A 25,296-nucleotide genomic window follows, 5' to 3' on the forward strand; every position below is an offset into this window, starting at 1 on the left:
ATCAAATAAAATCTAATATTTTTCAGCTACATCTACTTCAATAAGCTGCATTTATGCTAAATGAAAGTTTTAATCAACGAAATGGATGTAAAAAAAATTTGAAATATTTCAGGCACGTGAAAATAAAACTACTTCGCAATAAATAAATATATTTAGTGTTGAGCAGAAATGCAATACACTTGTCAGTTCCATGCTTGTAGCTTCTTACGAGCAAGATAGCTCGAAAGATGTTCTACTCATTATTTTTCTGGCGATAAACTTCAGAATCACATTCATCATTTCTTTTAGTCAAATAAACTCTGACATCTTTCAGCTGCGCCTACTTAACAAGCGCCACATTTTTGCATTAGTAAAGCCCTAAAAAACAATTTATCTCTAACGGCGATATTCGTTGTTCCCCTCGCTCCAACAGCTGCTTTTGACGATGCTGAAAACAAGCAAAATCCAGACTCTTTTTCAAGAATATCCTCCCAAAGAGACTGAAAAACGAGGTTCCCGAAGGACGATAGCCTTTGTTTACCCAAACTCATCAACAGTTTAGGGGGAATCACTAAAAAAAGAACAATTCCACCCGACGAAAACCATGCTTCTTGGGCTGGCATCAACGGATCGAATGACGTCACGCAAGATTATTGGACTGTGAAGGTCCGTGAAGTCACTCGCGCATGCGCTCCGCCAGGTGAAGAAGCTGTGGATACGGGCAGGTAGGACAGATGCCAATTTTTCGTTCTAAGGATCGCATGCTGTGCTATAAGCTTGGAAAAATCTGTTACTTTTCTTTTCCGGCCCAACTTGGACGCTTTTTTTCTCGCGAAAATTAGCTTTTTGCAGCATTTTTGTTACTTTCTACTACTGAGTCAAGATGAGGATCGTGCTATATTGTATAAGTTTGCCATTTCAAGATTTCAGCTCAACTCAGTGAATCTGTAAAGGGTTTTAAGGAAGGAAATAAATTTTTCTTGCAAAATAATTTGATTAACGTAAATGAAGACTGCTGTGACTATGGATGACATATTTTGAATGGTGCCATCGGAGAGTGAATCTATTCTTATAAGTTTTAGGTGTTAGAGCAATAAACTCTATCTTCAGAGATATTGGAGCAAAAAAATTGCTAAAAGATTCATCTACAGAACTTACTGGATTCTAAAGAAGTTACGCTTAAAGACATTCTACATAGCTTGAATTGGAGTTTTTACTTTTAAGTTAAAAAGAATCTTTTGCAAAATTAACATAATGGCACTGATAAAATTTTGATGAGATGCTATTACTATAAAACACTAAAACAGCAGTTTGTTTTAGATACCATTTTCAAAAATAGATATACTGTTTATTTATAAGAGTTTTCAAAGATACATCTATATAGTATTTTTAATTCACAATTTTTAGATAAAAATTTAGCATTAATTAATGTTGACTTTATTTTGAAGAAATAATATACAACTGCATCGTCAAATCATCACATTTTTCATGATGACACATCAACTCAATCGCTCGAGTAGCAGCCATAGGATGTCCAGATCGCCTTCCAAATCCAGAAGCAGATCTTCCGAAAAAATTCTGGACAGCAAAAATGACTCCATGGATAAGCTAGATGCACCAAAATTCAGAATGATCACCAAAAGCCCCAGTCCTTGCAATCAGCGACGAGCCTCTGCTGTGCACTTCAGTAACTCTCATAATAATTCAAATGGTGGTGCCCGAGCCCGATCCAGGTCCTTGCGTGCCAAACGACATTCGGCCCACATCCCTCACTCTTTCAGTGGGACGCAACTGGACTCGAAAGTCTCCCCTAGCCCCAGAGCGAGTATCAGCCACTCACTGTCTGTACCATCTGGGGAGGAGGGAGATTTCCACCTGGTCAGAAATTTCAGCGTGACCTCGAAGGGTATAGTCAATCGTGGAGATTCCTTCAGATGCAAATCCAGGTCCACTTCGGTATGTTCGACTCCTACCTCGCCTGCTTCGGAAAGCGCATTCCCGGCATTTTCTGCAGATGCTTCTGCTTCTGCTTCAGGATCGTCCACACCAGCGAGTTCTTCTTCGCCAGTGACCACTGAATCCACTGAAGACAAACCCCTTCCGAAGTACACTGTTTGGTTGATGGGATCCAATGGTGTTGGAAAATCTTCCATTAGAAATCAGTTTATGACATCGGAGTATATCTGCCAGTATGAAAACTGGAGAGGTAGGTGGTTTGGTTATTTCCTTTATGGCAAAAATGTGGCTGTTGCTCTATTTGCATGCGATGATCATTTTTTTTAATATTGAGTTGAGCATTTAGAGTGAATATTCAAGATTTACTGTAAACATCTCATGAAAGTATAGAATAAGAATTTAAAATTTTTGAATGCGCCAATGTACTTCAAAGGAATGTTTCTATAGCTTCCATTCTTTTTATTCTAAAGAGATGAGCATCTTTGATTTCAACCTATGAAGTGCTGTGAATAAAATCAGTAGCGGATACTTAGTTAAGCAGTTGTTTTGGGCCCCTGGACTAAGGAGAATGATTTAAATAACGCCTAATGGTTAAATTTATTTAAAACACAAATTGTGTTATAAAGTAATGTGGCGAATATATTAAGATTTTAACTAGCATTACTACTTAGGTTCCTATTTCTTTCTTTATGTTTTAATTAGTTGTTACAGTATTTATAAGCATCTAGAATTTGTTAAATCATATCGTGTACAAACGGTTGTCACGTCATTATAAATAAATAAAATGGTTTACATTTGTATTTGCATTAAAGTTTTAAAATAAAGAGAATTAACCTATAATAAATAATATGTAAAGTTAAAAATATTCCGAATATCAAAGCTAAGATGTCCATCCACTTTTGATTAAACTTAGTAAAAGAAAGGTCTCATAATATGCACTGCCTAATACCGCTAAATGCCCCCAACTCATCCGCCACTGAATATAATCCAAAAATCAAGAAGAAAATATATCATGTGTATATTATGTCTAATACTTAAAAATGTTATGCCTGATACTTAAAAATAAACTAATTTTTCTTTATAACAATTTGTTAAAGTATAATTCTTTGACTTGTGACTAAAGAGCTTGTATTTTAGCAAACTATTACGAATTGCTTGCGAATTCCATTTAAAACGATGGAAATGTTGCATTTACTTTATAATATTAATCCGTTGATGTGATGCTGTTGTTTTTATGTAAAATTCAGTAACATTAATATATTCTGTCAAAATATATGAAACGCACATGAACGTGAAATGTCTAAAGTTTTAGATATGATCTCCAATAATATTGAAAAGGATTCTGACACATGAAGAAACATGAAAGGCCAGAGAGCTCTGCACCTACAATAATGTTGAAAAAAAGAACCCAAAATAAAAAAGAAATGCTTTGTGATAGTTATGTTAAATATGTTTAAAGATTTTTTTTTTTTTTACGTTTTATGATTTTGCCATCTCAATAATTATTCTTTATTAAAATCAATATTATTATTCATTTTAAAATCTGCTCAAAATGGAGGAGATAATACTTAAATTAAATAGTGTCACGAGCAAAAACAGATGTTGGCCTTGAGCCCAGAGTAGAGATGAGAGTCTGAAGTGGCTGCATAAATAGTCTTGTATAAATTAAAGCCACAATATTATGTTTTACACAGAATGCTAATAAGAAAAATAACACGGTAGATGGATATTTTTAACAGCTGCTGTAGACTTTAAACTCTGTTACTATTACATTTGACGAATGTAAAAATAATATGACCTTTACAGCAAACGTTTACATTGAACATGCAAAGTGATGGTATGGATTTATATATAATGCGGAAGTTAGATACTTCTAATATTTTGAACAAACACCCCCCCCCCTTTTTTTTTACTAATTCTTACACCATTTCTAGAGAAAATATTGTTATTGTCAAAAAACTTGAGATTTTGAGGAACTTCCACATTTCAGATATACGTGAGTTAGAAAATTATATTTTTGGCATCATTTTTGTCTATCAGCAATCTGTACGCCTGTCTGTGAACATGGTAACTTCAAAATGTTTTGAACTAGATGACTGAAATTCGGTATATGGAATTAAGACCAATTGTAGATTTCTATCAAATTTTGAACAAAATCCATTCAGAAGTAGTCTGCTTATCCGGCTGTTCATATAAAAGTTAACATGATAACTACAAAACGAAGAGAGCTAGATGGATAAGATTCGGCACACATATTTAACATCCATAGTGCAAACACGGTTCAAATTTTGAGCCAAATCCAAAGAAGTGTTGGCTGTCTGTCGGTCTGTATTTTCAGAAAAACGTAAATGCGATAATTTCAAATAACAATGACTAAAATATAAGAAATTTGATATGAGAGTTTCTGACTATAAGTTTACTTTTTTGTCAATTTTTTCGTTTCAATCGGTTTGGAAAAACGCATCCAAAAGACAGATTAGTTTAAGGGTATTATTTTCCACATAATTGGATTTATCGCCAAATTTGGATTAATCGCCAAATAACTTGCCAAAGATGACACAATAGATTCAGTAAAAATGCTAAATTCATGCCGAAAGTTAATATTTCGTAACTATTATATGCCACTGGCATGCAAGACGTTCTTCAATAACTTTATTAGAAAGTATGAGAAGAAGTTTTGTGAGGAACACTCCTGATGGTTATTAATTGAAAATGAAGCGAAATTTTAGTTTTCTTCTGTGAGAACTCATGAAAATATTTTTATGTAAAATCAATTTGAACACCATTTTGAAATTTTAAAAAATTGTATTTTTTACTATACCAATTTAAATATCAAACAATTCACCCCCACCCTTTCTCCAAAAATACTGCGTTTTCTTTTTTAAAAAATTTAAAAAATATTTCTTGCATGATTTTTGACTATAAATTTCATTGTTACAATGAAATTTTAACTCTTATCATTGTTTGATTCAATGCTCATTAAGATAATTTTCTTCCTCTGTTGAGTACTAAGAAAATACTTTACTAATTATCAGTGCAATTTACATCAAAGAGCAGAAAATTGAGTTACATAAACATCAAAGTCAGCGTGCAGTGTGAAACAGATAATACTTAATATTTCAAAGGTGCATGAGATTCAACTCCAGGTACGCAAAAAATAGAATAGGTAAAAATTCATGAAAATCAAACCCCGTTTAACAAGTGATTCTCAGAAACAAGCAAATCGAAATGTAAAAAAAGCCAAATTTGTAGATTTTTTTTTTCGAATTTTGGGCAAAATATGTTAAGAAGAAGTCTTCTGTTAAACAATTAAGAGAATAACTGCAAAATGAAGAGAGAGAGATAGATAAAATTAGGTATATATAATTAACATCTACAGTGTAGACATTTTAAAAAATTTTGAGCCAAATCTAACAAGAAGTTGACTGTCTGTCGGTCTGTACCTACAGAAATACGTAGATGCGATTACTCAAAAGCACAGTGACTAAAATATATTAAATTTGGTACTAGAATTTATAATTGTGGTATTATGTCAATTTTTTTTTCTCAATCGGTTGAGGAAACTCCGGTTAAACCGCAAATTCTATTTTCAGATACTTTAAAATACACACCAGAAATTACTCAACAAACAAATTTGCCAATGATCACACGATGGATTCAGCAAAAAACGCTAAATTTTTACCAGAGTTAATATTTCGTAATTATTGTACGCCACTGCCATGCATTTTCCAATATTATTAGAGATAGGTACCATTATCCCATTATTACCATTATTAGAGAATATGCGAGAAAATTTTATGGAAACCACTCCCGCTGGTTTATCACATAGATTTTTGCTAACAGATTATCTTAGTTATTTAAGTTTTAGTTTTATCATGTAGAGTTATTGCGTTCTAATTGGCAAAATCACGATAGAAATATACTCCGAATTTAACTAAAAAAATATAATACATAATATACAGAAAAAAATAATGAATCTAAAACCTAAAATCTAATAAAAATCATGATTCTTCTTTTCCCTAGTTTTTATCATATGTCATTATTTAAAGATATGACTTATAATGCTTGGCGAAGAATGATTGTGTCTGTGTATTATGTATTTTTTAAATATTTTTTTGCTGTAAATTATCTTTGCTGATCACGTTTTAACCCTTTCCAGTAAGAATTAATAATGGAAAAATTGTGCACGAAATAGCCATTTAATTTTTATTTAAAAAAGTTTCACTTTATAATTCTTACATAGTGTTAATTAAAACTATATTTTTAATACGGATATAATTGCAATTTATTAAGTTCATATTCAAAACTTCGTCAAAAACCTGTAATGACTTCGGATAAGCACATAGTTTTCCCAAAATCAGAGTTTTTACTCCAGGCACCCCCGTAAATTTCTTTATTTCAGGCACATTATCTATTTCCTTCCATTCTTCTGATGATGTGTCTACGATTCCAGATTATTCATTAGAATCAGTGATTAGTCACCTAGAATGTTCTAAATGTTCTAGAATGTTAGAATGTTTACATTACCATGAGTTTCATTAACAGTATGGCGTAAATATTTGCTTATTTCTTCCGATTCTTCAGAATACCTCCAATTATCTTGATATTCATAGTCTGCATTATCCATTATGGTGTTTATTTCAAATGTTTTTACTTTAGTAAAAACATAAATTGGCCTGACCGTTGTTTTCAGTAAATGTTCCCACTGATTCCCACTAATTAACAACAATCCCACTGATTCCCACTGATCCCACTAAAAATCCCACTGATTAACAACAATTTGGCCGTGACTTGTACTAAGAAATTCTAAAAATAAGTAATATGTGATAGATATCTATATCAACAAAAGTAATAAAAGTGCTGCCAAATTCAGTACTCTAGAATTTTAAAGAAAATTTATTATCACATTCAACAATAGCTTTAGTCGCATAGCGAGTGTTACTCGTCATCGTGCTGCATGGCATGAAAGTTCAACGACGAGCTATACTCATCATTTTATTGGAAGGGATTAATTTATTTATTGCTATTATGTTATCATTAGCAAGATTTCGATGGAAAAAATAGTATTTTGAATTTTTCCAAAATTATAGTGCGTTTTTTTTTAAATTACATAAAAATTATTAGAATATTTAACCATATCAAACCAAAATCATGAATGTTTTCTCCTAGATTTTATTTCATACTTTTTTAAAGATGTAATTTATAACACGTGATCAAAAAGGATTGTATTTGCTTAATATGTATTTGTTATATTTTTGCTAATATGTTATCTTCTTTATTTACATTATGATTTCATCGCTTATATTCATTATATTGTCAGCAGCTAGATCAAGATGAAAAGTGACTTCGAATTTTACTAAAATATATTTCGCCTTTTAAAAACACATAGAAATTATTATTTAAAAAATATGTTTAATAACGTAATATAACACGTTTTTAAAACGGATTAAATGTATAAAATACTTTCTCCTAGGACCATTCAGATTTATTGTCCCATAAAAATTATCCTAAAAATTTGTAATTGTGAGTTTTAAAAATTCCCAGTCACAATTTTTGAATAATTTTATGAAATTGTGCAATTGATTTTGAATTAATTTCCATATAAGCAAATGACACGGCGCCATCTTTCGGTAAGAAAGTTATTAATAGATTGCAAAATTTTTACTTGACTAACAAGCAAAGAGACAAACAAGAAAGCAAGTTAATATTGCATTATCATATATTTCTGAGTAAACAATTGAGTAAAAATTTGATTCAATTTTTTTTCTTTTAAGAGATTAATATTTTACTTTAACACTTGATGCTAAACTTTATTGATTTCCTTATGATTTACTGGACAAAAATTCATTGTCTTTTTTAAAAAGCTGGAATTATTCATCTTCAAAAATAAATAAATAAAATAAAAAAAGGAGAAAAATTAAATTCCTTACGAATCGATTTAAAAAGTGTTTTGATTTTTTTAAAGTAAAGTTAATGATAACGATTTTCTTAAAAATAAGTTAAAAGAAAAACACTAAAGGATTTCAAGATAATGATTTTGAATATCTAGTTCAGAATTGCTGATAAGAACGATATTTGTTCTTTTCATAAAGAGTTTAATGCAAACAAATTAAAGTTATGTTCTCGATTTTGATTTTACATTTATACAACGGTTATTGTATTCTTTTCAAGATTAAAAAAACGTCATTTTCACCCAATTAAGCATTTTGGAATTACTTCTGACATTCAAAAGATACATTGTAGAATATAGGAAAGTCACCATGCAAGTGACAATAGAAAATAATAATTAATTAATAAATAAAAGAAAACAACTCAACATTCTGAAATTCAAACCACCTTCTGGCGAAAGTTCTTTAACTATTATCGGCATATTCTGTTAAAATGTTTCTACAAAAAAGATGTTATAAAAAAGGAAAAAAATTCTTGATTAGTTTGATTAAATTAATTATTATATAGGATGTAAGTGGAAAAGATAAAAAAAGGGATATTGGCATATAACGTGTACTGACAAATTTTGTGATGAATTTCTAATGACAAGAAATGATGGTATGAATGAGGGTATCTAATGAATGATGGTATTATGCCTTCCTTCTTGTAGAAGTTTCGCAGTCTAAGGAAATTAACATACATTGTGTACTAAACAAATTCGGCGATGAGTGTCTTAGTGGCCAATAAGATCATTCCAATCAATGACGGTATTATGCCTTCCTTCTTGTAGAAGTTTCGCAGTCTAAGGGATATTAACATACATTGTGTACTAAACAAATTCGGCGATGAGTGTCTTAGTGGCCAATCAGATCATTCCAATCAATGACGGTATTATGCCTTCCTTCTTGTAGAAGTTTCGCAGTCTAAGGGATATTAACATACATTGTGTACTAAACAAATTCGGCGATGAGTGTCTTAGTGGCCAATCAGATCATTCCAATCAATGACGGTATTATGCCTTCCTTCTTGTAGAAGTTTCGCAGTCTAAGGGATATTAACATACATTGTGTACTAAACAAATTCGGCGATGAATGTCTTAGTGGCCAATAAGATCATTCCAATCAATGACGGTATTATGCCTTCCTTCTTGTAGAAGTTTCGCAGTCTAAGGGATATTAAAATACATTGTGTACTAAACAAATTCGGCGATGAGTGTCTTAGTGGCCAATCAGATCATTCCAATCAATGACGGTATTATGCCTTCCTTCTTGTAGAAGTTTCGCAGTCTAAGGGATATTAACATACATTGTGTACTAAACAAATTCGGCGATGAGTGTCTTAGTGGCCAATCAGATCATTCCAATCAATGACGGTATTATGCCTTCCTTCTTGTAGAAGTTTCGCAGTCTAAGGGATATTAACATACATTGTGTACTAAACAAATTCGGCGATGAGTGTCTTAGTGGCCAATCAGATCATTCCAATCAATGACGGTATTATGCCTTCCTTCTTGTAGAAGTTTCGCAGTCTAAGGGATATTAAAATACATTGTGTACTAAACAAATTCGGCGATGAGTGTCTTAGTGGCCAATCAGATCATTCCAATCAATGACGGTATTATGCCTTCCTTCTTGTAGAAGTTTCGCAGTCTAAGGGATATTAACATACATTGTGTACTAAACAAATTCGGCGATGAGTGTCTTAGTGGCCAATCAGATCATTCCAATCAATGACGGTATTATGCCTTCCTTCTTGTAGAAGTTTCGCAGTCTAAGGGATATTAACATACATTGTGTACTAAACAAATTCGGCGATGAGTGTCTTAGTGGCCAATCAGATCATTCCAATCAATGACGGTATTATGCCTTCCTTCTTGTAGAAGTTTCGCAGTCTAAGGGATATTAACATACATTGTGTACTAAACAAATTCGGCGATGAGTGTCTTAGTGGCCAATAAGATCATTCCAATCAATGACGGTATTATACCTTCCTTCTTGCAGAAGTTTCGCAATCCTCTTAATACTTGTGATTTTTTATTTTAAGCAAAACATTTGTAACTAGTATATAAGTTCACAACTTTGGGTTTGGTAAAATTAAAGATTTTCATTCACTCACTCACACACACATGCACACATATTTCAAGTTTCATGAGATCTGTTATAAGAATGGTCTCGTAATTTTTCACTCTGACTAGATGTTGAGGACGTTACCTGAGTAAGCAATTGTTCTGTAAATTCCCTATATACGAACGTGAAAATGTTTGACTCACCGTGATTTGAATAACTGACAAGCAAACAAATATAACAGGCCTTAGTTGCAACCAGTTCTCGAAGCCGCAGAATTTTCACATTAAAAGAGGAGATTTTTGTAGATTTTTTAATGTCGGCTGCATTGCATTGTCATTATATATGTATCGATGCTTTTACATTGTCAAAACTTTCTTTTCATCATTGCTGTCAATGTAATAATATATATGCTGCCAGCTTTTGTAATTTTTCTAGCGAGTTTGACATTTTTTTTTATTATTATTATTTACAGTAACTACTTATAAATGAAAGTGTATAAAATAGAAACTGAATAAATGTGTTTCGAAAACTGTTTCTGTTAAATTTATTAAATATAACATTTTATTTTTGAATCAACATATCTAAACTTCTTTTAGTTTAATTTCTTAATTGAGCAATTTTTTTTATTATTCTTCTTCAAAACAGGTGCGCATGGAATACAGAAAAAAAAATAAGTAACAGGCCATTCTGGACTTAAAACTTTAATTTAAAAAACAATTAATTTTTTAACAAGTTTTTTTTAACATATCTACAAACATTTTTTTTAACATAGCTTCAAAATACATCAGTCTAAAAATGGCGTAAGCATATTATTTCAAAAATCATTCATTAATTTATTCAAAATTTATTGAAAAAGATATTTAAAATTTATTGATCAGGTAATAATTATTATGATTTTGTTGTCTTCTTTTTACATGTCCTTGTGTCTTCCTTTCATTAGTTCGCTGCCCCTTAAAGATACAAATAATTGATCATTGTGATGAGCATATATCCATGCCCTTTGTAGAAATCGCTTTTAAAAAGAATTTTTTTTGGCATCAAACGAGAATAATTACGAAAGGACACTAAGAAGAATACTTACATACTTTATTCGATGTTAACTAAGTTGGTTACTCTTAAAGCATTTGAGAAAATCAAATCTACACGTGCATGTAAAAAAAAGAAAAAAAGCAAAACGATTTATTCTTAATTTAATATGTCACTCAGTTGGCAACAAGTTTCGTTAAAGAAGTATATAATGGATTCGATAGTTTAACGGAATTAGGAAGAATGTGTCACCCTGAAATTCTTTTGTATATTCACTAATAAAAGTAATTGCATATTATTAACAGCGTGCAATTGGCGAATAATAGCTACGAATAATAGTTAGAGTGCGATCTTTGACAATTAATTGTGCAGATGAGGTTATAAAAAGAGCGCCAGTATATCTATTTTGGATGTATTTATTTCGACTGATTGAAATCAAATTTTGATACAGCACTTCAATTATAATCACAAAATCACGTATCCAATTTCATATATTTATGTCATTGCGTTTTTGAAATCGAAATTAATAGCGTTTGCATTCTTATGAAAGTAAGGCCGGCAAACGGCCAAACCATTGACGAATTAAGTTCGAAATTTGATGAATATTTACACTTTAGATATTAAATCTGTGAGCCAAATTTTATACATCTAGTTATATTTGTATTTTGCTGGCTTTTTATATTTTGTGGTTATTGTGTTGACTTTTATTTGGACAGCCAACTAACCATCCTTCTTCTGAATGAATTTCGGTCAAAATTTGATGTAAATCGACGAATTTAATATAAAGTTCATATACCGAATTTCATCCATCTAGTTCAAAAGGCTTTTAAATGATCATGTTCTTAAACAGTAAAAACATAATAATTAAGGTATGTTTTCCAAACTCAAGGGGGTTTGAAATGCGCAGGTTCATCAAAATCTTGAGTCCGAATTTTTTGACGATTATATTTTGGTTTGGATTGGTTATATTAACGTCCCATTTTGAAGCAACACTAGGGCTATTTTGGGACGGACCTCGTAATTTTGAACCGCGGTCAGATGACGAGGACGACACCTGAGCTGACACCCCCATCTCCACACCACACCACACCAGCGGGAGGACGTTTGGTCATGACGGATTTAACGTGCAACTGACCCCCTTACACGCCGGTTCTTCGGTGGAATCGGGTCACGAACCTGAAACCGTCCGGTTCCGAAACCGAGACCTTACCGCCAGGGCACCGCGGCCCTTTGACGATTATAACATTTTCTCTTTCAATGCGAGAAAATTAAAAAGTGTATTTGAAATCTCAAATTTTCCTATTGGCTGAGGAAGGGGAGATTTTAAAAAAATGTTATTAGCGTAGTTAAGTACACAAATAAATTTATAAAAAATAATATTCTCCGAATATGAGATATTGGAACAGTAATGTATATTTATATTAAATTTTAAATATAGTATTGAATAAATTAAAGTATATTTGATTACTACTTTATAATATAATGAAAAAATGATTCATTTAAATGTTTATATTGCATTAAACTTGATTGGTTTTGTCAAATAATTTTTATTGTTATATTAATTTGAAATTAATTATTTTTTATAATCTTTCATGTTCATTAAACTCTTTGATTTGTATGTAAACAAATGATATAGTTATGGTGAAATTTTTTTTGGAATTATTTTTGGGTCATTTAATGATATACAGATTAAAATAAATAGAATATAAATTTTCACAAAATATTAAACTGTAGTACTTCTTTAACACGCTGACGAAGTTAAAAATGTATAGAAATAGGAAAATAAAGTGACAAGTTATTAAGAGATGGAATGTAAATTGATTAAATTTGCCATTCTATTTGAGTTATCAGAATTTCTAAATTTTGCGACATTTTTTTAAATTTTAAATCGAAATTAATTTTTATTAAAAATTTATTGAGTTTTTTTAATTTAAAATTTTTTAAAAATTTTTATTTTAAAATGATTTATCATTTTACTTTCTTCTATCATATACTTTAAAGTGGGCTGAAAAGAATTATTCTTTTTATACAAGAAACATATATCTACAAATAATAAAGAGGTGTGTGTGTGTGTGTGTATTGGCTACATATACAAACAATTGATCTATAAACAATTGACGGCTTGACATATACCTTCAATTTGATACATATATATTTGATTGAAGACAGGGAGATGTGCACTTTTGAGTGTTTTTGAATATGAATTATTTAAAAATTCAGCATGATTTTGACATTTTTTTCAACATAAATTCTGAAAATATTGGTTCTCAAAAATATCTTCTACATTTTTTCAAAATTAAAATATATTTTTTTCAGTAATAAATTTCATTTATAGTTATTTCTCTTTAATTCTAAATTATAGTTATTTTTCAATTTTCTCTTTAATTCTAAAAATCCCCCCCCCCAAAGTAAGTTCCCTCCGCCCAAAGAAGGTTTTACTAGAAAACATTTCATTATTGAAGTGAAACTCAAATAGTTTTCATTGTTGGTATTTACATTTCATTTTGGCTTTTTTTGCCGTTGTTGATTAAGATAAGAAAATTCAATTTATTTTCCATGTTGAATAGGTTGCAATATAAAATTAAGTGCAGTACTTTTAATAACACTTTGGAAATATTATTATGCTAACAATTAATCTTTAATTTCAGAGCTAAGCAAATGTTAAAATTTTAAAGTGTATTTGTTCGTTTTTAAATACTGCTGCTCTTTATGTTGGTATAATTATATGTATTAAAGATATTTACAAAAAAATTATGGAGATGCATTGCAAAATGAACATAGCAGTATAAGTCTTATAAAATGGTATTAGTTATATCTCTATTAAGAATTGAAGTTTAAAAATATTTTACTGAGAGAGTATTAAGACCAAGCTACATAAAATATTTAATTAAATTTTAGCAGTCGTTAGTTTCCGAGATAAAACTGGTCGCCAAAAGATACTAATAAATAAATAAATGTGTATTATTAAAAAATAATGATAAAAAATAAATTTAGATTATTGCATACAAAAGAAATAAAGTCTGTGATATATTAATAGATGTATATTGCTTCAAAGACATAAATGCATCCTTTTGAGCAAAAATAAATATAGATTGTTGCATGCAAAAGAAATAAAGTCTGTGATATATTAATAGATGTATATTGCTTCAAAGACATAAATGCATCCTTTTGAGCAAAAATAAATATGGATTGTTGCATACAAAAGAAATAAAGTCTGTGATATATTAATAGATGTATATTGCTTCAAATAAATAAATGGATCCTTTTGGGCAAAAATAAATATAGATTGTTGCATGCAAAAAATAAAAAATAATTAATCTTATCCTTGAAATAAACTCGTATGCATGTTTCCTGGGGAAGAAAACCCAATTTAGCATCTATTCCTTGCTCGGGAAAAATAGATATATCTTCCTTGATAAATAACATCTTGATATTTTATCCTTTCGAAATATATTTTTTTTTTCTATTTGATAGATGAAAGTGAAAACAGAAGTGTCATCGTATCTCTAGACGGTGAAGAAACAGAACTGGAAATCGAGGAATATGCAGCTGTCGAAGAAAAGGTAACGCCAATCAGTTTCTCTTTCTTGTAATAGAATTAAAGTATTTAATTTTGCTATTTCGATTCTAAAAATGTAACTAAAAATTTAATTAAAATTAAATTATTTTTTTTAAAATTTAATCAAATAGATTATTGATTTTACAGATAGAAATAATGAAAATTAATGATTTCATCGTTTCTTTCATGCCTGAAAAATTAGCCTACTGTATTTAGCCAAAAAAAATGTATTCAAATCTCTTGAAAATAACAGGTCCGAATTATTTATTTTTGTGTGTTTTTAATAAGGGGAATTTTAAATAAGTTCATATAGATGAATTGTAATTAATACGAATATTTTGGCATAGCATATTCATGTCAGATTATTCAATAATCTTAAATAAATACTCAAATGTTAGGTGGTTATATTGAAGGTCATATAGATCATGAAGGTCATATAGATGAATTGTAATTTGTACGAATATTTTGGCATAGCATATCCATGTCAGATTATTCAATAATCTTAAATTAGTACTCAAAAGTTAGGATAATTTTGAAAAAAGATGCATCTAAGATATTTGCGTACTGAGTGCTTGCTTTCGATGAGATTACTTAGCCAACCACACCACTAGTCTTCTAAAATCTTAAGGCTTGTTAAACTATTTAATATATGCCAAACTTTTTGAAGGTTATTTTCTCGGAGGCTGGTTATCTCTTCGCTTTAATAAATTGATGATGAGAATCCTACAGGGATACTCCCATTATACTAAATCTCATCGCGAATTCTATTTTCCAGTATGTCCCTTCCCCTTGTTCGATAAAAGCAATAAATTGAATATAATTAAATATCTTAATCTTAATTGAATATATCGTAATAAATTGAATATAATCTTCAATAAAATTTAATTTTATTTAAATATTTCTTTGTTTTGAAACAATATAAGGTCCATTTTGAAAAATGCCTTGTAATTTTGAACCATGGTCAAGGCTGAAAACTAGTCTTTGCTTTCCTCTCCAAATTTAATGCCTGACTTGCGGAAAGTTATTAGATTCTCGAGTCCTTGACTTAACATTTCATCAAATCTACATATATGACATATTTTGGTGGGATCGAGTTTCGATGGGCCATATCTTGAAACCTCATCATCAGATCACCATGATTCTCTGACCTTGAATATGAATATTTGATAACACTTAAGTTAAACTTTTTATACAACTGAGCGAAAATAAAAGGCATCGAAACTTAACGAATAAAATTCTCACTTGAAACAGAATATACTGGGAACTCGAAAACTACGCTAATGTTCAACTTGATATTTTTTGGGGAAAAAAAATCCTTTTCTGGCAGTGAGCTACGATGCTGATGAAAGGAATGTGACATTTGAAAGGAATTTTATTTATATTTATGGAAGTTTGGCTCTTTTTTTTTTTTGAAGTATTAGTTAAAACAACTGATACTTCAAAAAGAGTCACACTTAGATTTGGATTTTAAAATAATTCAAAACATATTTTTTTTAGAATATTGGATGTATTTCGTTAATAAATACGAAGAAATTCAAAAAAAAAAATAATACAGTTTTAAACATTTGTCTTCTTTTCCAACGGTCAAAATTATAATATATGCATAAATTATTCTTGCTTCCGTCCTGATGATGTCACATGTTGTATTATAATATTAACTCATCTAATATTGCTTTGTAAATTTCTCGTAAACTTTTGATTGTTTGTTGAAGAACATATAATATGGCCTACTCATTTCAATTTTCAGGGTCGCTTGAAAGAACCGTTGCCAGATGCGTTTATCATCGTTTATTCTGTGACCAATAGAAGAAGTTATATCCAGGCCAGACAGATTTTGTCCAAGCTCGAGACTACATTCGGAACCAAGGCAGCCATATTAGTTGGGAACAAAACAGATCTTGCACGGCTTCGAACCGTCCCCACAGTAGGTAAGTGACAACCCTAGGCCTTTAATATGAACCAGACATACAATCCTATAATGAAGCGCCATTTAAATAAGGATATACGAGAACACCAACCATCCTGATAGAGAAGGCAAATCATTATCAAAGACATTATGAGTCATCAGTCATCCACAATGTCATTTAGGCAGTTATTCCTCTAGGCATACAAATAAAGATTATTATTGACGGTATAATATTCCAGTAACAATGTCCTATATGAATCATTACTTACCATCGAATCAATTGCCCATAGTTCTTACGTACAGTTGACCATCCCAGTATGTTTGTAACCGACTGCTATATTTATCATAATTCATCAATAACCCTTATTAATTCACCAAACTGGCATGCTTTTCGAGTCGGTTGTCCCCAGCCATAAAGTGATCAATTTATAACCTTCCTCATCATCATCTCCTTCACCTATAACTAGGTCATGGTTTAACAAGGACTAGGTCATGACTTTGAGAAAATCTCCTCAAAATTCTTTGTATCCCTCTAAGTGTGCATTCCACAACAAAAGCAAGTCAAACACTTTTAAATTTTTAAACAATTGACAAAAAAACTGCCAATTTTCAACATGTTATCTTTCAATGCTTTAAGTTTTTCTGGTACCATCAATACTGTATTTAAGTCCTCATTTTCAACTTTTAGTTCCTAGACATCTACACGTTTTTTAAAGTAAGGTCAAATTATTCCAATTCCTCCACAGATGCAATTATTTTCCTGAATTCTTCAAACTTTGGAAATATGCAGGAAATCTCCCATGTCCTGGTATAATTTGCATTATTAGTGGATGGTATATCGATCCATTATTGTGTCATTTAGATAGTTGGCGCTCTAAACGTACAACTGAACAGTAGCATGACCGATATAGCATTCCAGTAACAATGTATTCGATGAATCACATTCACCATTGAATTATCCATAGTGTCATTTAGATATCTAGTGCTCCAAGCGTACAAATAAATAGTATTATTGCCAGTGTAGAGTTATAATAAAATCCGCAAAACCTCATCTTCCACTAGAGCATTCTTGGTTGAAAACAGGAAGATCAAAACTTTAATATTCTAATCATAAACACACATTTACCTAAGAAATCGCGATATCTTCTTACAGAAAGCCAATTCATTTCCTTCAAAACATCTTCAGGCATAATATCACTCTGACTCTGTCGTCATGACTATTCTTCAATTTATCTGCGATATGGAGTTATTCCAACAACAATTGAATATAGAATGTATAAAAGCAAATAATTTCGCATGGAGCTTACAAGGTTTCAATCAGTATTGTAATTTTCTTTTCAAAAAACAGCATATTTTTGTAAAAATATTCTATGATTTAAAAACAACAACATACAAATAGACTAAAATGAAATTCAGCGGTTAAATATAATATCCAGACAATTTAAGTTGTGTTAATTCTTTTTGTAGAACTCATCTATGAATCTAAATGAGAGATTTGATTTCTTTTTTTCTATTGTTCAAATTGTATGTAACTGGAAAACACTTCACTAACTTCTAATCATAATTCATTTTAGTAGCTAAGTTACTCGAAATTTCCCCGAAATTAACAATTCTGTTAAGTTTTAACAATCTTAAACGAACTTTCAATAAATTTTCGTTGTTAAACAACAATTACAACTAGGTGGCTTTGAAATTTATTTAAATTTCAAAGCCACCTAGTTGTAATTGTTTATTTAAATAATTACAATACAAAAAGTTTTGTTTGTGTAATGTTTAGACCTTCAGACAGTAAATATTTTAATAAAAGTGTAATATAAAACAAGGCTGAAATATAAAAAAATATTAATTTATTCTAAGATATGTTGAAAATATTTCAGATAAATATTCATTCTTTTCTTTAAATACTAAAGCATTTTAAACAGTTGGAATTAGGTTACATTTACAAATACTATTTAAATCTTTTATATAATTTTTTTAACATCCATTGTCCTAAAGTTTTTAAAAAATTCAACTTACACCGTTATCAACCGGTATCTTTAATAACTTTCTTTTTCAATCGAGGTATATGAGTGGTATGAGAACTCTTGTGACTCGTACCACTCATGCTGGATATTTATAGATTCAAGTAGGATATTCAGACAGCTATAATCCATCCAGTAAGATCACACATGCGCAGAAACTATACAATAGCTTGTACTTGTCCAGTTGAGACAAGAACATGCTGTTGCCCGCTCCTTCCGCGCATGGGTCATCTTACTGGAATCTTATAACTGGCTGAGTGTAACCCGCCTTTAATATGATTCAACTAAACCAGAATTATTGAAAAGGCATTTTTATCTTCTTAGTAACATTAGTTTGTTTTTAAATGACAAATTGAGAAATAATAATTGATATGTGTTACCTTGGTAATCATAAGCATCTCACAAATACACATGGCATTAGCGTACAATATTTACGAAATACAAAGCTTTAATGTGAAGTATTTTTATTGAATCTATCGTGCCATTCTTGGCAAGTTATTTGGCGATTAATCCACAGTATGCGATTAACATTATCCGAAAATCGAATTTGTATTCTAGAAGCGTTTTCCCCAACCGATTGAAACAAAAATTTAACACAGAAATTCCCTTGTAGTCACAAAATCGCATCTAAATGTAATATATTTAAGTCATTGTGTCTTTCAGTTATCACGTTTATATGTTTCTAAAAGTACCGATAGACAGACGGTCAATTCCTGGTTGCATTTGGCTCAATATTTGATAGGTGTCTAGACTATTCATGTTAAATACATGTATCTAATGTTATCTATTCATCTCTCTTCGTTTTGTAATATCTTTTACCTTATATTCTAATTGCCGGACACACAGACTTCTGGCAAAAATTTGATAGAAATCTATAAATGTGATGGAAAGATTTTAGAGGTGAGGGACGCGCTAGGATAGAACCTGGGACCTTTTGGCTAGCAGTCCAGTAATTTTACCAAAACAACTGTTCGGGTAGAAGCGCTGTTACTTGGCTTATATGCTATTCCCCACAAGACCATATACCAAATTTCAACCGTCAAGCTGAAAGCGTTTTTGAGTATCTGTCTCACAAACGAGCATTTTCAAACAATTGTTTTTCCGAGCTGAAGGAGGTCTAAAATGTGGAGATTCATGCAAATCCCAAGTTCGATTTTTTTTGACGATTACTATGCTTTATCTGTATTACGTATACGAGAAAATAAAGACAGACAACATTTATATAGACAAGTGAAACCTAACTATGTGGAAAAACAGAACTATGTAGGCATATTATGATGTCTTTTCTGTAATTACATATTTCTATCAAATTTAAGAGAGAACTACTGCATTTCTTTAAAAAGTGATTTTGTCTGTAATGACTAATTAAACAATATAGACACGTTAGTTTCAAACGGTCGGGAAAAAAGAAAGCCGTCCAAAATATATATTTGATTTTCGGTATGTGTACATTAACCACATTCCAGGGATTAATCACCAAAAATTCGCCTCAAATTGTATTCTAGATTGAGTAAAAGTGCTATATTCAAGTCACATATTTTTTGAACTATTGTTCGCCAATTCCATGCGTTTTTATTCCAGTTCCACAATTTTATGCAGAATAGAGGGGGTGGAAATGTTATATACAAGACAAAGATTCTTTTTTTTTAACTGTTGCTCGTTCAATACCATACAAAGCATTCAGGGTTTTATCCCAGTTCCACAATTTTATGCGAAGTAGAAAGGGGTAAAAATACTATATTCACGCCGATGATTCATATTTTTTCTAACTATTGTTCGCCAATTCCATGCATTCTTATTCCAGTTCAATTTTATGCGGAATAAAGGAGGTAAAAATGTTATATACTTGGAAAAGATTTTTTTTTAATGTTCTTCGTTCAATTCCATACAAAGCATTCAGGGTTTTATCCCAGTCCCACAATTTTATGCGAAGTAGAAAGGGGTAAAAATACTATATTCACGCCGATGATTCATATTTTTTCTAACTATTGTTCACCAATTCCATGCATTCTTATTCCAGTTCAATTTTATGCGGAATAAAGAAGGTAAAAATGTTATATACTTGGAAAAGATTTTTTTTTTAATGTTCTTCGTTCAATACCATACAAAGCATTCAGGGTTTTATCCCAGTTCCACAATTTTATGCGAAGTAGAAAGGGGTAAAAATACTATATTCACGCCGATGATTCATATTTTTTCTAACTATTGTTCGCCAATTCCATGCATTCTTATTCCAGTTCAATTTTATGCGGAATAAAGGAGGTAAAAATGTTATATACTTGGAAAAGATTTTTTTTTTTAATGTTCTTCGTTCAATTCCATACAAAGCATTCAGGGTTTTATCCCAGTTTCACAATTTTATGCGAAGTAAAGGGGGGTAAAAATGCTATATTATGCGGTATAAAGTCGTCGATGATTATGCGTTGATGATTCACGTTTTTTCTAACTATTGTTCGCCAATTCCATGCATTCTTATTACAGTTCCACAATTTTATGCGGAATAGAGGGGGTAAAAATGTTATATACACGCGAAAGATTCTTTTTTTTTAAACTATTGCTCGTTCAATACCATACAAAGCATTCAGGGTTTTATCCCAGTTCCACAATTTTATGCGAAGTAAAGAGGGGTAAAAATGCTATATTCAAATCAAAAATTCCTATTTTTTGAACTATTGTTAATCAATATCATGCCAAGCATTCACGACTTCCAAGTTCCAATCCAAGTTCCTCAATTTTGTGCGGAGAGAGGAGGGGGATTAAAAATACTATATTCACGTCGAAGTTTTATATTTTATAACTATTGTTCTCCAATACTATGCAAGACATTCACGGTTTTATCCGAGTTCAGCAATTTTATAGGGGGGCGGAGAGGACAAAACCTTTATTAGAGAGTATATGAGAAATGTTTGCTGAGACTCTTCTGCTGGTTTGAATACATAATGCAATTTGAATTGGGAATTATTTTACAAAGAAGAGGAAAAAGACCAACATGTTAACCATATTGTTTTCACATTTTTTCTAGTAGATAATAACTAACAATGCTTATTTCTTTTTCCTTAACAGAAGGACGATCTTTGGCAAAGGAGCGTGGCTGCAAATTCATCGAGACATCCGTGGCCATCAACCACCAGTTGGATGAACTCTTGGTTGGAATCATCACCCAAATCCGAATTAAGGCGAAGATTGCCGAAAAGCAAAAGAAGAGAAGCGACCGCAGTGCCCAGCACTCGCGCAATAAGGCCACCTGCATCATCAAACGACTGTGGAGGAAGACTTGTATGACGAGCAAGTCATGTGATAACTTGCACGCGCTTTGAGCTGGTCATGAGCACTTACATTAAGACCTCAACTAGCTTGAGGATATTGACTTTACGACACCAATATAGTGTTCTAATATCGTGAAACAGATTACATGAAGTGGCTTACTTCTAAAAAGTCTTAATACGTGAAAATTGTTGTTTCAGAGACTGATTCTTTGTAAATTATAACTAGTAGATTTTGTAAAAGCGGAAGATATCATATTGCTTTCTGCTATTATTACTTAAACAATTTTCCTTTGAGACCTTTTTTAAAGACTTTTGGAAAGCCAATGTTTTGCGAAAGCCAATCAGTGAGTAGTACCATTACATCAGAATGGTAACTGTTACTTTTAAAGGTATGGAATGGATTTCCATTTAGAAATGGTAATTAAATCTATCTGAAAATATCTTTAAAGACAAGACAACATATAAATGACTTAAGATCTTTAAAAAATAAATTTTATCTTACCGTGTCATATCATAGTTAATGAGTCATACCATTGTTAAAGAGTCATACCATAGTTAAACTTGTCATACCACAGTTCTTCTGTCTTATCCTAGACATATATTTGATGATATATATGTAAAAGTTAGGTCATGTGAAAGTTTTAAAACTATTCAAAAGTAAAGTTTTCTTAAGTTGAAAGTCATTTGTTCGATGAGAGCAACAATAATGTCGGTAAGAACATGGAAAAAGTAGATAAATATATTTGCGCAACTAATTCGATGTGATTTAGATGCCTTTTCAACCAGTTGCCAAGATTAACAATCGATTGTTTTTTTTCCAGAAATTTTAATACCCGTACATTTTTAAGGTCTCATATGAAATTTTTTAAAAACTAATCGAATTTGAAATCATTCAAGTTTTATCTAAAATAGCAAAAACCAATCAAATGTTAAATAATGAAATTCTGATTTTTAAAATCAAATGAAATATTAGATGTATATTTTTAATATCAAATCATGTCTTGTACTTTTAACAATATATGTGGTTCAGATCTTTTAAGGTTTGAACTATATACACAAAAAAGATTTTGTTTTCCTAAAAGATAAGATCGTGACAGATTCTTACAGATCTATTGTAGGCGAGTTTACCAAAACACTTATTCGGAATCCGTGTTTCAGGAAAAAGATTGGCATAGATTTGGAAACAGTTTATATAGCAAAGCACAATTGGCATTTTAGATCGTGCGACTGATTTCACGGAAAACAAAAAGCAAGCGTGCGTTCAAGGCGGTATATTTATATTGAGTGTTCTAGTTTAAAAGAACGGAAACCTTGTGGACGAGGACTTAAAAAAAGAATTTCGCAGACTTTTGGGGTTTCTTTTGGAAAGATGTCAAAAGACGTTATGAAGACGTGCTTTCTTTGGTGGCCCATCTATTGCAACTTCTATTTATTTGTTCTTTAATGAAACAAACAGAATAGTTTATGGTTTTCGAGAAAACGTATTTTCTACATATATTCTTTAACTATTTTCTTTCTGGAAAAAAGTTATGTTTTTTTGTGTCATGTTTTTCTTTTATACTGTTTTGTGCTTCTTGGAAAAACGTAAAGAGAGTAATGGATATTGTGTTGTATATATTCGAAGATATATGGCGGTTCAAAGTGTTGATACTTTGTGATTCGTTGATCAAAATGTGTAAATGAATGAAAATGCTACCTTTTCTGATTAAGTTATTAATTAAATACAAGTTAAGATTCATGGTTTCTAATGTATAAAGGAATGTAAGTTTTGACTTAAATTTCTGTAGAAAGCCTTGAAATTACCCTAATATTTCTGTAGATAATTTTCTCTAAATTCAATGAGTTTTTATTTCTACAGCAGCAATATTAATGTATTTTTATTTACATTTACACCGGCAATATTAATGATTTAATTATATGCACTAGTGATTTTATTTCAAAATTTCATACCAGCTTTTATTTTCTGTCTTAAGGGGATGGTGGACACTATTAGGCATTTTTGCTAATTCTTCACTTAGAGTTATGAAATTTTTTATGTATATGTATTAAAATATAAATATGTGAAACTTCTTTATAAAAAACTTTTTAAAACGAAATATGATTTTTAAAGAATTAAAAGATACATAACATACTTAAAATAACATAACATACATAAAGATACATACTTAAGATTTTAAAAATTCCAGCCCATTTAAATTTTAATTTTTTTCTATTATTTTTTTCTTTGTTTCTCAATATAAATTTATTTGGAATAAAATTGTTTATGATTTTGTAATTCCAACTAAATGCTAATTGTTTAGAAATACTTGTATATGCACGTATTGAATTTTCATAAGAATTTTATGTTTTTGGGAACTAAAATTGACTTTTAATGATATAAAAAATAGACATAATGATATAGAAAAAATAGACACAAAAAAGAAAATAGTGTATTTCTATTTTTTTATATCATTAAAAGTCAAACGATAATAAAAGTTTAACCGAAACTTTATTATAAATTTCACTTAATTTCTTCAAAAAGCAAGACACCTGGAACATTTCAAAGATATTTAAATCTAATTACAATATCATTTTGAAGAGTGCAATTAAAATGTGCGTTTTTTAATTTTGACCTTTCAAATATTTATTTTACTAAACAATATATCTTAACATTATTTTAGTTGAATATAAACATATATTTTGGTTTGGAAACGATAAAAATAAAATTTCATGTTTCTGTCCATTTTTTGCTTATTTCAAAGTCCACTATTCCTTTAAAAATATAAATAATAAATATTGATTTTCAAAATGTAGCGAAGAAAATTCACATACATAAGAAATGTATTTATTTTCAGTTTATGCTTTCCTTAGAGACAAAAATATATGTGTGAAAATACATGATCTTTTATGTATGAAAGCTTTAAGATCATGTTTTTTTTAACCACAACTTACCCAAAATGCACAGTTATAAGAAATTGTGCCCATTGATAATTTTAATAATTTTATCAATGAAAATAAAAACCTGAAACTGTTGGATGTGTTTTTATTTCTTCATTATCTTTTTTATTAACATCATCATTGCTCATATTTATTAAGCTTACTTTACAGCGACTTCATCATAGTACTGATGTAATTAGAAGTCAAAATAATTTTTTTTCTTGTGTTGGGAAACTTATATTAATGAAAATAATATAAATGACACAGTGGTACAGCCAGAAAAGTACCTGCATAAAATAGTGCCCAGGGTAAATGCAAAAATAGTCCCCCTTCTTTAAAAATTTTATATATCCCCTCATTTGCGCCTTCATCTAAACTAAAACTGAAATGGAAATCTATGTAATAATATATAAACTATTTTTAGATTTCCATGATTTAGGATCTCCAAGCTGGCATTTGATTTACCCCAACTTTAATTTCGTTACTGAACTTCTTAATTTTTGAAACTTTGGAAGCATTAATTGCTACTAATAATCAGAAATTAAATGGGAAAATATAGAAAAAAAACAGTGCACGAAATTGTATTGTTATTTCTTCATATTGCAGGGGTGTTTGTGCTCCGGGGAAACCCCGGAATTCCGGGGATTTTGAACTTCGATACCCGGAAATTCCG

The 25,296-nt window shown here is 30.5% G+C and overlaps 1 protein-coding gene across 1 annotated transcript; it reads left to right on the forward strand.

The window, feature by feature from the left end:
* The first annotated feature begins 701 nt into the window (after positions 1-701).
* LOC129987911 (GTP-binding protein REM 1-like) lies at positions 702-24,703 on the forward strand. The gene is made up of 4 exons (XM_056095906.1): positions 702-2,185; positions 14,430-14,518; positions 16,262-16,442; positions 21,505-24,703. The coding sequence occupies exons 1-4, from the start codon at positions 1,468-1,470 to the stop codon at positions 21,756-21,758; spliced, it is 1,242 nt and encodes a 413-aa protein (XP_055951881.1). The 5' UTR covers positions 702-1,467; the 3' UTR covers positions 21,759-24,703.
* The last annotated feature ends 593 nt before the right edge of the window (positions 24,704-25,296 follow it).

This window comes from Argiope bruennichi, chromosome 10 (assembly GCF_947563725.1).
Source record: "Argiope bruennichi chromosome 10, qqArgBrue1.1, whole genome shotgun sequence".
Taxonomy (NCBI): domain Eukaryota; kingdom Metazoa; phylum Arthropoda; class Arachnida; order Araneae; family Araneidae; genus Argiope; species Argiope bruennichi.